This window comes from Pavona decussata, unplaced genomic scaffold, assembly GCF_977016875.1.
Source record: "Pavona decussata unplaced genomic scaffold, jaPavDecu1.1 SCAFFOLD_210, whole genome shotgun sequence".
Taxonomy (NCBI): domain Eukaryota; kingdom Metazoa; phylum Cnidaria; class Anthozoa; order Scleractinia; family Agariciidae; genus Pavona; species Pavona decussata.
In genome coordinates, this window is record NW_028145615.1 from 1,232,712 (window position 1) to 1,247,197 (window position 14,486).

At 39.1% G+C, this 14,486-nt stretch overlaps 2 protein-coding genes across 7 annotated transcripts; both read left to right on the forward strand.

Moving 5' to 3' along the window:
• The first annotated feature begins 2,194 nt into the window (after positions 1-2,194).
• On the forward strand, positions 2,195-6,424 carry LOC146460644 (uncharacterized). 2 transcript variants are annotated; one of them, XM_085087970.1, is made up of 2 exons: positions 2,195-2,341; positions 3,540-6,424. In XM_085087970.1, exon 2 carries the CDS (start codon positions 3,545-3,547, stop codon positions 4,577-4,579), a length of 1,035 nt encoding a protein of 344 aa, XP_084944096.1. In that variant the 5' UTR covers positions 2,195-2,341; positions 3,540-3,544; the 3' UTR covers positions 4,580-6,424. The 2 variants fall into 2 exon arrangements, with proteins under 2 accessions (XP_084944096.1, XP_084944095.1); XM_085087969.1 differs by having other exon boundaries at positions 2,195-2,291.
• Positions 5,494-14,378, forward strand: LOC146460645 (substance-P receptor-like). 5 transcript variants are annotated; one of them, XM_085087963.1, is made up of 7 exons: positions 5,494-5,629; positions 7,050-7,111; positions 7,826-7,913; positions 9,058-9,157; positions 10,862-12,108; positions 13,138-13,378; positions 14,013-14,378. In XM_085087963.1, exons 5-7 carry the CDS (start codon positions 11,185-11,187, stop codon positions 14,039-14,041), a joined length of 1,194 nt encoding a protein of 397 aa, XP_084944089.1. In that variant the 5' UTR covers positions 5,494-5,629; positions 7,050-7,111; positions 7,826-7,913; positions 9,058-9,157; positions 10,862-11,184; the 3' UTR covers positions 14,042-14,378. The 5 variants fall into 5 exon arrangements, with proteins under 5 accessions (XP_084944089.1, XP_084944092.1, XP_084944091.1 ...); XM_085087966.1 differs by having other exon boundaries at positions 7,886-7,913; XM_085087965.1 differs by lacking the exon at positions 9,058-9,157.
• The last annotated feature ends 108 nt before the right edge of the window (positions 14,379-14,486 follow it).

A 14,486-nucleotide genomic window follows, 5' to 3' on the forward strand; every position in this document is an offset into this window, starting at 1 on the left:
GTGGAAAAAGTTAAAAAAAAAAAGAAAAACAAACTGTCAAGTAGTAATTGTATAAACGGCGTATTTACATATAAATCAAAAGCCAATATCGATTTTGAAACCCTCTGTCAAAAAAGGTTGCCAGGTTTTACAGGAGCTGGCATCAGTGGCGGATCGACCTTCGCAGACCTTCAGGGAAGTGTGGAGCGGGGGGGGGAGGGGTCCGGGGGGTGGGGGGTAGGGAGGCGTTCACGAACGATCGGCATTGCTTCTTTAGCTCTTCGTGAAACGAAATATCTCGGCGCCTCGGCGTCCCGGCGTGTCACGGTTTTGGTCTAAAAACTAAGGGGGTGGGGGACCCTTCCCTAGTTCCTCGCGTCAGTGCTCACTTTGCGCATGCCGAATTCATGTTTCAGCCTTCCCGGGAGACCCCGAGTTCGGGTCAAGTTACAGGCACGCGATTAGTTCTATCGCGCCTGTTCACATATTCTTTACCTTAGATAGACCATTTCAGTAAATACAGGTGCGAACAACCAGCTCATCCAAGCCACTGAATCCTTGGAAAAAGATCAAATAAGACCGCTGTCACTTACAAATTTTCAAACATTAATTAGATAAACGTAGAGAGTTTGAGTCCTTAGTTCAATGCTATAAAATAGGTTTTAGAATAGATAGCCTAGCTCACCAATTGTCATCATGACCATAAACTTTATGTTAAAAGTAGCGAAACACAATCTAATTGCCATAACTACTTGTTAATAAGTGTAATAGTCAGTGCCTAACAAGTTGTACATATGCTGGTTTGGTAACCGTCTATCAGTGAGAAACAAACTTAAGACTGACATGAAAATTAACTAAAATTGAAATTACCTTTGAAATATTTCTTCCGTGTTTTAGATTTTTGAAACTTTAGTTGGGGAAATTGCTTCGCATGGGACTCAAGATTCACCCTTTCAGAAGGTGTTGTTGATCATTATTTGTGTCTCCTGCATTAAGCCATCATCCTCTGGGAATGGCTTAGTGATCGCTTAATACCGATTGCACATTATCCCCACAAAACACAGTAAAAACGACAGTTTATATAACATTTGATAACTTAGTGTACCAGAGCTCACAATGTCTCTTACTTAGTTAACAAACTGCTGCGGTAAAATGGGATGAAAAAGGAAAACGTGACATAGAAAGGGACCTGAATCAAACGTTAACGCCAAGATCCTAGACTCAGTATTGCAGGCCGTTTAAGAAATTCAACTGCCTGGCATAGCACTGGGCTGTTTGGTTACCTTCTGAAAATAAACAGTGAACGGAACGTTCCTTAGAGGTGCGTTGCACTTGGAACTTGCAATTGTATACGTGGTAGAATTGATATATTATAATAAATATCGATGTCAGAAATGTTAAAAAAAAAAAGACCCAGACGTTTCGGTAACCCTTCTTTGGCGTGGAAGAAAACAGTTCCATATTTGACTGAATTCCTTTTACAAAGTGACCACTTAAAACAGTTCGTTGGAACGTAGTAAAGGGTGACTGCGCCGTTTAAGACGTCCAAATTACAGTACAGTGGACCCCGCATAACAGCCACCTCGTCATTATTACGGCCACATTTTTTTTAGACGATGAGAAGTCCAAAGACTACTGCAAATCTGACACAACGTAATATATTTTAAAACAATATTTCGGTTGTTCAAACCAGTCTTCTTCAGGTTTAGATGTTACTAAATTATATAAATGAAATTACAATATTATATTATGGAGGATGTTGCAATACATAGGAGCGGCGGAAATGACGTTTACAAGGTGGTACCAAAGGACAAGGAAATAAGTAAAATAAAATACAAAAATTGCAATTCATCACGTCTATTTAAACCATGGGGTTCCAAGATCCCCGCTTAATCTATAAGAAAAGACTCTCTGGCTTTTCTGATTGAATCACGTGAGGAGTGGATAACTTCAAGTGGTATTAGTTACATACATTTTCTTGTAAAAAAAAAAACGTTCGTTAATACGGTCACCCATTAATACGGCCAAATTTTTTTGGCCCCTTGGTGACCGTATTAACGGGGTTCCACTGTAATTTCGTGCAGTAATTTCGGGACTTTGCATTAACAGAGGGTGAGCAACCCGAGGAACCTGTTGAGTAACCTGGGTTCGAGTCGCCTCGATTCGAAGAAAGGTGATTTGAAAAGAAATTGCGAGGCTGCTAAGGCCTGACGTTGTACTTTCTTTCGTTTTACACTTTCCTGAGGCGCACGATGAAACGGGTATTTTCAAACAGAAATCACTCTCCCATGCCATGGATCGTCTAAAACAAGGTAACTACCGCTGGTGACATACGTATGTTCTGTGTTTAGCGTTCACTTCGGTAAGTGGTGAGGTTCTCCTTGTTTTGTAGTATATTTTTTTGAGATTATTCATCACACTTATAAGCTTAAATCAAAATTTAAGGCTTAATTGTTTGCCTTCAGCAAGCTTTTTCTGTAGGTTCCAAGCTACTTTAAGGACGGTGCCTACTAATACCGAAGTATTTTCGTGCGGCTTATGACTATGCGGGAAAAACAGATCTTAGCAAGGCCTCTTGGAATCCAAAAAGAAAATTGGGGGTAACCACGCATTCTTCAGAGATAATTAAGCAATAATATCTCTAAAAAGCGCCAAAATATAAAGCAATGAATGGGATTTTTTTCCTAAATTGAAGCTTAATTATCTCTGAAAAATGCATGGTTACCCCTAATTTTCTTTTGAGATAACAAAAGCACTTGCTAAGTTCTGCTTTCTCCGTATAGTTTTAAACCGCGCAAAATTATCCCTGTATTAGTAGGCACCACCCATAGGAAACCCGAGTATCTCGAGATGCGCAGAACGTATGCGCAGTAACAATAGTAGGCACCGTCCTTAAGTTTATATTTTAAAACGGTATCGAATTATAGCTGGGATTGTTTATCCAACACGCGCTGCTGCAGTCACTTTAATATTATTGACAATATCGATAGGACCAATAGCAGAGATTCAACAGACTAGAATAGGGAGGGTTTTTTTTACATTCTGCCCATGCATAACATATGAGATAAAGAAAAAGCAGTAAAATTAACTGCATCCAGTAGGTATTGACTATTGGCTTTGTCATTTATAAAGGGAAAGCATGAGCAGTACAAGCTTTCTCCAACTCTTTGCAGTACTTCCATTTCTGCTTCTTTTGATTTTCGAGCTTGTCTTCATCGATCATTTCTTCACAAATTAAAGGAGACACCGATGCTTGACTGATTTCTTTTGTATATGAGACTGATCCAACCAAGTCAAGCGAATCATTGGTAGTTGTGAACAAAAGGAATCAATCAAGGGTCTCTATCTCCTTTACATACATGCAGATCACTTGCAATTTCAAGAAAAGTAACAACCTGTTTCTTGTTTATTTGGCATTTTGGTCAGAAATTAAATACACAACTAAGGTTCTTACATGACACCAGTCTCTGTGTCACAAAAGAGCTTATTTGAAGTAAAATGCTTGAATTATTGATTCCACTTTACCTTGTTATTAAACTTCCTTCTTTTGTTATTTTTAGGAAACATGAGGATCACAAATATTCGTTATGGCAGGATTGTGTTCATGGCTGTGGCAACAGTTTTGATTCTGTTTATGTTTCTGTTAGCACAATTCAGCCTACGAGCTTCAGGAGGAAAAGGGATTCTGGACCAAGCTAAGCAACACTTTCACCACTGGTTTCAAAAAACTGTGTTCAAACATAACTGGGAAGATATCCACTGCAGAAGAAAGCACAGAAATGAGACAACAGTTGAAGAAAGCTGGATTCCAGAACTGGCAAAGCAGCTGAACCTTGATGTTGAGGGAACTTCTGTTTTTGATAGCAATACTGGCTGCAATGAATGGCTGAAACTTCTTAGAAAGAAATACCCCAAAATGAAAATTGGAGGTGCCCATGTAGATCAGTATGCTGTGGAATATGCCAAGAGATTGTTCAATGACACACCAGCAACCTTTGGAACTATCAGCTCGGATGGAAAACTAAATTTCTTGTCTGATGGAGCACAGTTTGCTCATGCAATCAATTATGGAGGGCTCAAAGATCTGGGTGACAAAGAAACACAGTGCAATCTGGTTAGGGAGCTTCTGCGCATTTTAAAACCAGGTGGCTCTTTGTATCTTGGCCACAACATAGAGGAAAATGAATGCCATGTACTGGATAAATTTTCAGCCGTTGCACTCCCAGGGTGTTATTGGTCAGAAACATGCCTAAAGAATCGAACTGATATTGCCGAGATCTACTACATTAAAGAGAAAGACCTTTTTGGTGCACATGCGCAAATTGAAGACTGTTATACTGCAGTATTTATTCACAAGAAAGTGATCATTTCACAGGGGGCAGATGGGCATGAAAATCCTCCAGCCAAATATATTCCCCACAAGAGAATGTACTCTTGTACAATGCAGAATGCTGTTACTGGAAAGATAGCAAGCAATCTTCAGGAGCTAACCAAACGTGTGTTGAAATCAGATGCAGTATTTCCTGGCAGTATATACCAGGGAATCAAGCTAGTTAAAAACTTGAAAAAGATGAGTGAAAACATTTCAGACACGTCTTAATTTCTGTGTGGCAATGGCCATTTGCTTCTGATTCAATAATAGTTACTTGTAGATGTAAATTTGGATCATTGTGGGGGCTAGTGTTTGACGCATTCAGACTGGTTCTGTGTTGAGATGAAATGTTTACATGTATTTGTTCTCGTATGTACATGAAATACATCATCATGAAAGCTAAGAAGAATTAAGGTAATTAATGTGTTTTTCTTGTGCTTCAGCTCTTGAACTTTGAAGTGTGTGGATAAATTTGTGTGTATCACATAATTATTATGACTTTTCATAATTTATGATGTAGGTACTGAACAGTACTTTCTTAGTTTCTTGTGAATTTGTTCAGTATATCATACAAGGTGTTGCAGTCAGTGTGTCTTGAGTCTGAAGGTGAAGCCCTGTTCCTAAGCACTGTATGTTTGTCAATATATTGTAAAGCAGATTCCAGTTTTCTGATTGCGTGCTTTTAGACATGATTTTTCTTGAATTTAGTGGATTTTATTCTTTGGTTACAAGGAAAAATCATTTAGTTAGTGTTTGTGTGTGTTTGAGATTTCTTACTGCCTGTATAGAATAGTTGTCCACCACTAAGCATTATGTGCTTGGATTTAAGGAGTTTTAACTGCTTTTATACTCATAGTCATCAAATCAGCATATTTCTCTAAATTGTCTTGTGCTGCTGTCAGGCAACACATGACCTTATTTTGATACAGGTTTATTTTTCCAGTTATCTGTCAGCTACCATCTGGGAATAATAATGATAAAAGTAATTTGTATAGTACCACTTCTCAAAGTTCAGTGGATATTGCATGTAGATGAGCAAAATGTGTATCACAGGCCTTAACAACATACAAATAATTTGTAAAAGGCTCAAACTAAAAATTACACTACAACATATATTGTTATGGTATGAAATTTTCCTAACAGTTTTAAATGAGTTTACAAAGGTTGTTGTTTTTTTTTGTTTTTTTTTTTTGTTTTGTTTTGTTTTTTTGGTAGGATTTGTCTTGGCAATTCTCATTCCAATAAACGTTTGGTGCTGAAGTAGAACAGAAAAGTATAGTAAGTAGTTTTTTGTTACAACATGAAACAAAACCAACTATTATACAGTTTGTTTTAATCCTGAAACTCTGGAATAGTTGACAAGATAGATTTATTCACATTTACATAAGTTCAGTTGGTAAAATTCATGACATCACATTGGCTAATAAAAAGTTAGACAAAAAATTTAGTATATGTTATTTCTTTGGTGGGGTAAATTTTAAACTTACCTTAATAACATTACTAGGCCTTATCTTAGCAACACTGAAAGTAAAAGTCTTCGCTGCAGCTTATTTTTGGCCGAAACTCTTTTATGGTGATTTGTAAAAAATAGGTAATGAAGGTTAATCTCAAAAGTAAGTAACAAATAATGTTATTGTAAAATAGTTACTTATGGGCTCAAATTCAAGTTTAGCACAAGTTTGAAAGTAATCTCACTCTCACAACATGTGTAGCAAAATGTCTTGAACATGAATTTTTTTAAAAACAGCCATTAGGGCATTCGCCAATAGGTTGTGGTTCATAATTTAGTATTATGTTATATCTGTTCTCCAAGAGTGGGTGGCTGTGAGTTGGCTTCATTTAAAAGCTTGACTTTTTAGGCCTTTTAGTATTTTCATCTAGAACTGGTTGCTTTTTAAATACAGCTTTCAAGTCAAGTAAAAAAATATGTAACAAGTTTAGTTTTGTTTGACTTGGTCCCCTGATACAAAAATCTCTGGGTTAGACTGTTATTAGCTGTCCCTTTCAAGATCACAGCAAGGTAATGATGCTAGCAAGTAAAACAAATAAATAAATAACTAAATAAATAAGCAAGAGACTGGAGCGAGACGGTGAAGCGGCAGGTCCTCTCCTTCTGGGTTCTCCCTTTAGGTTCGCTGGTTCTGTTTTGCAAGACTTGTTTTATTCTCCTGTTCATGCAATTAGCTTGGGTGCTTGGTTACCAAGGAAATGGCTAACAGACTCCTATGTATATACCTGGAGTTCTGAGTAAGGGAGCTCAAATGTTAGCCTGGAATCTGGAACCACGGCCACGGTTTATTTCATGGGGGGGTTGCCATCAAGGATAGTCTGGCTAAACTCTACAGGAGCAGAGCTACATGTAAGAGGCGACTTGTATTCGAGGTCTCTCCCTTCAAATGCAGGGGGGTCAGCGTGGGTCAGACTTTGGCAAAGTTAATGCTGCTTACTGAGACTTGTACATCAAGGGAAGGTACTGAGTTTAGATCTTAAGAGAATTCTCAGCGATTATGTAGCCAGGACACTTTGTCTTCATTGAAATGAGAGCTACATTGCATAGTAGATGCTTTGTAAGTTAGTTGGTACCTCTGGCAGTGAATATTAGTGGGAGGGGGAGGGTGGGAAGACGAGTATAGTACTAAATGTTTCTTTGATTGAGTGAGTTGGCATGGGTGCAAGTTTTTTCTGATTTAAATTGCAGGCTACAAGAAGCTTGCAGATGACTTTGAAGACATGGATATGGGAGTAGTTTTGAATGTCCTGGTAAGCTTTAATGTCTAAAACCGACCAAACAGTGGAATTCTCCTGGACATTACGTTCAGAGTTGTGAGCCCGGTTTTCATAAAATCAGGGCCGGGTTGTTCGAAAGCCAATTAACGCTAATCTACCATTAAAAGTTAACCGAAGTTTTGCTAAAGGTAAAGAAAAGTCTAAACCAAAACTGAGGGGCAAAAACCTTTTGGAAGAATCTTTAGCAATTAGTAATTAAACTCGAATCAAAGTTCACATTAATCTAGGCTCGATTACCAGCCGCTGTTCGAGAAAATGAGCCCGCGCCCACACAAGGGAGCGGCGGAAATCGAGCCTAACATTAATCCAGCATTAGCTTAATCGGGCTTTGGACAACTGGGCCAAGGTATGTGTCTTGAGTGAATGACGGAATGGCTGGTTAATTCCACAGCTGACTAGCATGATGTGCTCTAGTGCCAAAGGCCACCTTAAAGTAAACAAAGATCAACAAAAGGTGGATTTTCTGGAAATAATTATTTGCAGAAAATCCACCCGGAATCATTTTTGACGAAAACGATCCTCGGTTAACTGAACTTTCTCTTGTCGTTCTTGTGTTATTCTAAGGAAAGTTCACAGTGAGTTCCTTGGCTGTGTTTTGTTACTATCATTTATTAACTAAAATTTTACCAGAAAGCTCCTTCCTGGCTGTTAGCTTAATGCTTGTCATCGTGTATTTATTATTTCTAGACTGCCAATACTCTCATTTTTTTCTCAAATGATGAAAATATGAAACAAATTCGTTGGTAGGATGAGCGTGACCAGGATTTTTTTGCCGGTGAGTCGAGTGGCGTAGTCGTTGTATTATCATACTGGTTCGTTTCTTGTCTTAGCGAGACTTAGGGCCTGTTCACATGGAGGTGGGGGTGAGGTACCCCGCCTCGGTGGGGTTACCAATCTCTCCATACAATCTCTCTTTATTTCTTGATCGCGTTCACATGTGAAGTGGGATATCTCACCGAGGCGGGTTGCCCGGTCAGCCGAGGCGGGTAACCCGCTTAGCTGGGGTGAGTTTTCTCCATGTGAATGCTGGAGGTGGGGTGGGGTGATGTTCATCCGGGCAATTGTCTCTGAATTCAGTACAAGCGTGGCGAGCTTTTTCGCAGATATCACCTTCAAAACATCGACAACAATGCCATTGAAGAAAGTTCTGAAAGAGTTGAAGGTGCATTTGTCGAGTCTGATAACCAAGCTGATCTACCGGTCTTGGATGAAGCTGAAGTCGTGCCCGTAGAACAACGAAACGAAAAGTGTCTCCCATCCGCCATCTTTATTGATATATGTACTTATCGACCACGCGATAGCCTTTTAAACCTCACCCCAGCGCCCCGGGGTTGCATGTGAAGGCCTGTTTTTTCTGACCCCGGGTAGATGGGGTACCCCACCTTCCCGGGGTCCCCCACCTCCATGTGAACAGGCCCTTAAAATACGGCTGTCATGTCATGTTTACCAAAACTACCGGCCGCTACACTCCAAGAAACTCCGACTTTACCATACTCAGGTACAACACAATCACACATGGAAAGCACAATATAAGCTATTTTATAGGATCTACCATATAGGCAAAGTTGAGCAACGACATTAGAAGGTCAGAAACAAAACTTATTTTTAAACAAATTTTGAAATCGCATAAGAACAATGAACTTGAGTGAATTGATCAGCGATGATTGTCAAAACTGTCATTTATGCAGCTACGTTTTAGTAATGTACAGAAAGTAATTCCACAGTCCCAAATTATTAGATAAGTGTCTCCAGTCAGCAAACTGCGGTATTACAGCAAGCTAGAATGACTGACACATTAATAAAGTTATTATTATAAATGTGTGATTTTGATTGAGTAATTATTTTTTACATATCTCTTTTTGCAACCAAAGTGGTTGTCTTGTTTGGCTGCTGGACATTTGTTTCTTTTCGTTTTGCAGGGGGTTTTCATCGTTTGCTCCTTAAGTCCGTGTCGGCAACTTTTGCCAAGTTCCATGTGATATATCATTGTTAATGGCGTTTTCTGGTATCTTCTTGGCGGTAAGGGACGATTGTTTATTGTGTCCCGTTCGGGGGAGGAGAGAGGGGTACAAGCTCCCTTTTGAGGATAAGGAAATCCTTTATTTCTTCAAAGAGGGTAGCACTAAATAGTGTCTAGTTTAGCTTATAAATAATGTTAATTTGTGTCGGGAAAATTTGTTTAACATGCACTAAATATTATTGAAACGTGAACCCAGATGATGTCTACAGTTCCAGTCACAGTTTTATCACTAGCCAGCATTCGTCTCAAACACAATCAAGAAAGTGACTGGATGGAGATTCCAGTAATACCTCTCATTTGCCAAGTTCGGATTAAATTTTGTCGTTCTCTGGATTTTCGTTACGTCTTGGCTGAAAAAGAATCGACGAACATGGTCAAGTTGTGGAATATTTCTACGACAAAAGTAAATATGCAAAACCTCGTGATCAAAAACAGAAAAATGTTCGGACTCTCGTGCGAGCTAATAATGAAGCCCTGGTAAAATGCAAGATATTCAAACTAGAAAACTGAATTGAAAGCAAAACTTGCAATTATGCTTGATTGGTGCCGACCATGTATGGCAGATGTATAACTAATATCCTTTCTACCAGTCTACAGTACTCTTGCTAAATCTCCCACTCAAGGGAAACGGAAATTCGTTCGCGACCGCCGGAGAAAGCGGACCTTTTGATGTAGGTAGAAGTAGATTGCAATGAGCATTATCTAGCAAGGGAAATTAGTTTCATTGCGAGATACCGACAGGCTCGAGAAAACCTAATTTTCTGTCAAGAACTGTCCTCGTTTTAACCTGCTTTAGACATATTAATAAATTAGAATCCTCTTTGTCGTGAACATCATATCGAATCTCAACTCTGATTTATTTCCCGTGCAACCAGCTGTTCAAATTGACATTTTAAGATACTTGTATAAACAAAACGCCAACCAAACGTTATTATCTAAACATGGACTATTGTAAAACCGACTTCATTTTTAAAGTTGAATCCAAAATCGCTGCCATAAGTTATTACAAAAAGGTACGTATACAGCTCATTAAGGACAATAGCGTTCTCGCAAGCTATGTAGTTCCTTTCAGTGTATTGTGTTTTACACTCGGTTCACTTCTAGATATCAGAACTTTCCTCAAATGTTTAAGATGGTGTGCCTTCTTTGGGCACTAGCTCAATACCTTCATGTCACCCGGAATTGTGCTTTTACGGTAAAATGCTTGTATCCGCTGAGTATCCATTTACATGTTCGACTTTTCCTTAAGGCTTCAGTGCTGTCCGTTTTTGAAGCGTGGTCGTGTGAAAAATAATGAAAATGAAAACAGTTTACAGTGCGCTTTGTTTCCTTTCACGAAAGGGAATCAGGCGCCATGTTTGAGTAGTCTTGTTCAATTAACAGAACTTATGGTTTTATCTTAAATGAAGCATCAGAATAATACAAAAACAACCATGATTACCGGTTGAATTTCTAAAGGAAAAAACAGTGGATCATTGTTACTCATTTACAGCAGTTTGTTTCAAATAGATTAATCTCGGGAACTTTTGTATTGTGTTTTTACCCTCGGTCAGCTGAGATCTCAAGGTTCAAACGAAGTGTTTCATATATTATTAAGCGGTGAAGAAAAATTTCAAGAAAAGTGTTGGATAAGTTCAGGAACTCACAAGGAACCGTCATTTACGACATAATATCTTAGGAGGTTATATTTACTTCTCTTGCAGGAAAAGTATAACCTTTTACGAGAGGAGATGAATTCAATGAAAGAGGTTACTTAAAAGGGATGGTCGTAAACGAGAATGTTGGAAATACAGAAACTGAAATTTAATTTTTCGTGCTGGCCTTGATGCTATAAACAATAATTTCACTTGTGCTCAGTGTTGCGGGAAACCGGAATTTTCCTTCGCAAGCACAGTTGGCGTTTTGGTGTTTTCTAGAGAATTTAACTGTCTGGGACATACTTTTTTGCAAGCGTACTTTCTCCGTCCCGTCTACGCAATTTTTAAATTAAAGTTCCTATCATTTTGAAAGTGTGAAAATAACTTCAATGAATGAAACAAATTACCCCAAGGATACAGTACACAACGGCAGTCAGCACCGAACTGGATTTTTGTATATTATTTTACCGATTATTTTTGTTATAATTTTGATTGGTAACGCTCTTCTTCTTCTTGCGATCAAATCTTTTCGAATCCGTCGTGTTCCCGATCTCTTAGTGGGTTCACTGGCTGCCATTGATCTTCTTAACGATTTTGGACCAGTTTTAATCTCCACCATCGTGTTTCAAGTCAATCCCGATGGTTTTAGAGGTTTGCAAATGGAAGCGCTGTGCCATTTCTACAATTGGATATCTTCGTGCCTCCGCTTGTCTGCTTCGTTTATCGCTACATTAATGGCTCTCGACTGCGTTTGCGCCACATTACATCCATTGTATTATCGGTCCAAAGTTACTTGTGTAAATGTAGCGAAACTTATTGGCTGCGTCGTTTTGTCGGCAGCTTTCATCTCCACGTGGCCGTTATTGGGCTGGGGCCGAGTATATCCTCACAGAGGTCTGTGTTCGTTTGACTTTGGTGGCAGCTTTGCTCTTCTTATTGCCATATTAGGGTATATCCAGCTGGTAGTGGTGCTGACTAGTTTCCTCGCTGTGTTACGGAAAATGAAAGGATACGAGAAAAGACTGGGTCGATTGAGACGTGGGAGGACGCTGACCTTTCAAAATGGGAGACTGCAAGCTGTGGAAATATCAGGATCACAAAAGAAGCGAATTACAAGTGTTGAAGAAAATTGTACGGATGAAGTACATACTAGTACAAGAGTGATAACTACTTTGCCAGAAGAGGAACCGGGAAATCGTCCCAGCAGGCCCCGCAAGCAGAGAATAAGCAGACATATAAAGGAGAGTCGCCAGTTCATGAAGGTTCTTGTGTCGGCAGTGCTTCTCTTCTATGTTAGCTGGCTACCAATCATTGTACGTATGAGGCTTATGATACTTTTTTTTTTAATTGGTGAAGTTAACACTTTTAACGGCACGGAAAAGTTAACACAGTAAGATTATGGCCTAGAAAACCGAGACTAACTAAGAGAAACCCGATTAATTTTATCAATTTTGCCGTGGTTATGCAAACAAACTACACCTGGTAACTTTTGGTAGCACAGTAGAAGGAACATGTCCACTGGCTTGCAGCACAAGCGTTTTCAATTATCTAGTTGGCGAGCACTGGGTTATTCCTTCCTATGTCTAGCCGAAATCTTCAGTGGATCTTTTTATAAAACGTTTAGGGTGGTGTGAGTGAATGACTTCACTCTCCTTGACGATTTTGTTACTCGTTAAAAAAGTCTTGTCTGTTTTGTAATCCAAGGTGGTGGCTTTTAAACAAGAAGGCTAATTTCACATGTTAAACTTATGCCTACAGTACAGGCTACCTACTCACAGATAACTGTTTACTTTACTTAGTTGGCAAGATCGGGTGAAAACGTTTTCACAAGAAAGAAAGAGACTAAAAACAGAAAAAAAACACAAAGCAAAACGCGGTTAAACATCAACAACATAGAAATTTAAAAAAGGTACCCATGCCCAGAAACAGCTCATGAGAAATTTCGAATATTTGTCTCAAACTTGAGAGAAATTTAGTATGCATGTTACAAAGCATGCTTCGGGTAGTTTAGATCTAAGCTCCTCGTATGGCCCTTATATGTTCTTATCAAAGTCTTTTTACGCGATAGTCTATTGTTGCATTCTCGTGCTGTTGTTTGGAATGAACTTTTCATTCTTAAATACCTACAAGTATTAACCTAGCTACCTACTGACCTCTGCCATCGCTGGACGAGTTTTCCAATTTAATAATCACTTCTCAGGTTAAAGTGAAAAATGACGTGAGGTTAAAAATTGTACTTGAGGTTTCAAATGGCAGCAAGAAAAGGTGTTGCATTAAGTTAAAAAATCAACAAGAACTGAGCCGTAACATTTACTCATCACATGTTATTTGCATTCCACAAGCTTACTATTACACTAGAGCTTGCCACCCGTCAGCATCGTGGAGTGCTTCAATCGCTGTCTGCACAGATGTCCCTAGTAAACTCCATACTCAATCCTTGGGTTTACTGTGGTTTGTCGCGTCCCTACCGCAGAACGTACATCCACGTACTGAGGAGGATGGGGAGGGTGTGTGGCGTTACTCAACTTCATCAAGAAGATATTGTGGAACTTGGTGATGTGAGCAGCAGGTTCAGAACTTCCAGTAAGTTTCTTTGTCACATTTATACCCTTGGATAAAAAAGTTAAATATACCCCAATTTTCATATAAGAGGCGTAAAATCGTATTGAGGAAGTTTTCAAGGAGCTCAAACTTATTAGTGTTAGGCTTTTACATCAAAGGTGGAGGTGGCGGTACCTAGCGTCTGAAGCCCATGACGTCTTTCCGCCTTTACGCCTTCTTGTGTGCAACCTCGTTCCCAGAGATTCTCGTTCGTGTAAATATTGGTTTATGTTTACTTTGATATAAACCAACCTAAAGCATCACTGAATCCTTTATACTAGTCTTGTCGTTTTAATAACTTCGTAAATCGAAATCAAACAAGGGATACTATAGCAACGAGAGGGTCAACTTACTAGGGAGGATTTTGTAGAGTGAGCAAAGGAACTAAAAGTCAACGTGGGATGCGAGCTATTTTGAATTTAAAAGACAAAAATGCTGTTGCTAAAAGCACATTTCAGAGGCCCATAAGTTGTAACTTGTTCAGAAAACTCACAATATCTCGAGAGAACCTTAACAACTAATCAAAATCACAAAATTAAGTGGGTTGGGGGTGTGGATCGCAAAATTAAGTTGACGCCAAATTGTCTACTTCAGGTATTATTTGTTTTTTGTACAGCGCGTCGAATTTATCCAGATGCCAGATGAGAGGAGCTGGGTAATCTAACTCCGGAACCCACGATACTCTAATTGGTTGAAAAGGCAAGTTGGCATGAGCGGATCTTTGGACTTAACATTCAAAACCTTAAGAACAACCACTTCTTCTCAGGTGTGTAGAGAGTTTATTGAAGGATGAAGAGATAAACTGAAGTTTATTTGGCCGGAAAGCATTACTTGAAATCCCGAGTCACATGAAAGCCATCAGTGAAATGTGCCTTTTAGAAGATAATCCCTGGTTCATTGTAATCGTTAGCTATGTATCGAGGAAGAGCCATGCTTATGCCACAGGAAATCAACGCTACGTGTCATAGCACAGCCAGGCTACATCCAGGAAATATTGCTTTACTCAAAAACAAATTCTTGCCATCTGCCATAGGATTTCCACGTTAAGTGTCTCTTGAGAGCCATGTCTCCTTCATGTACTTTATCCTTC

Excerpts from the sequence above, each read along its gene's own strand:
- LOC146460645 (XM_085087963.1), top strand. The coding sequence starts at position 11,185 with ATGAATGAAACAAATTACCCCAAGGATACAGTACACAACGGCAGTCAG. Across the intron at positions 12,109-13,137 it reads TTAGCTGGCTACCAATCATT|CTTACTATTACACTAGAGCT; the intron begins GTACGTATGAGG and ends GCATTCCACAAG. Across the intron at positions 13,379-14,012 it reads CAGCAGGTTCAGAACTTCCA|CGCGTCGAATTTATCCAGAT; the intron begins GTAAGTTTCTTT and ends TTTTTTGTACAG.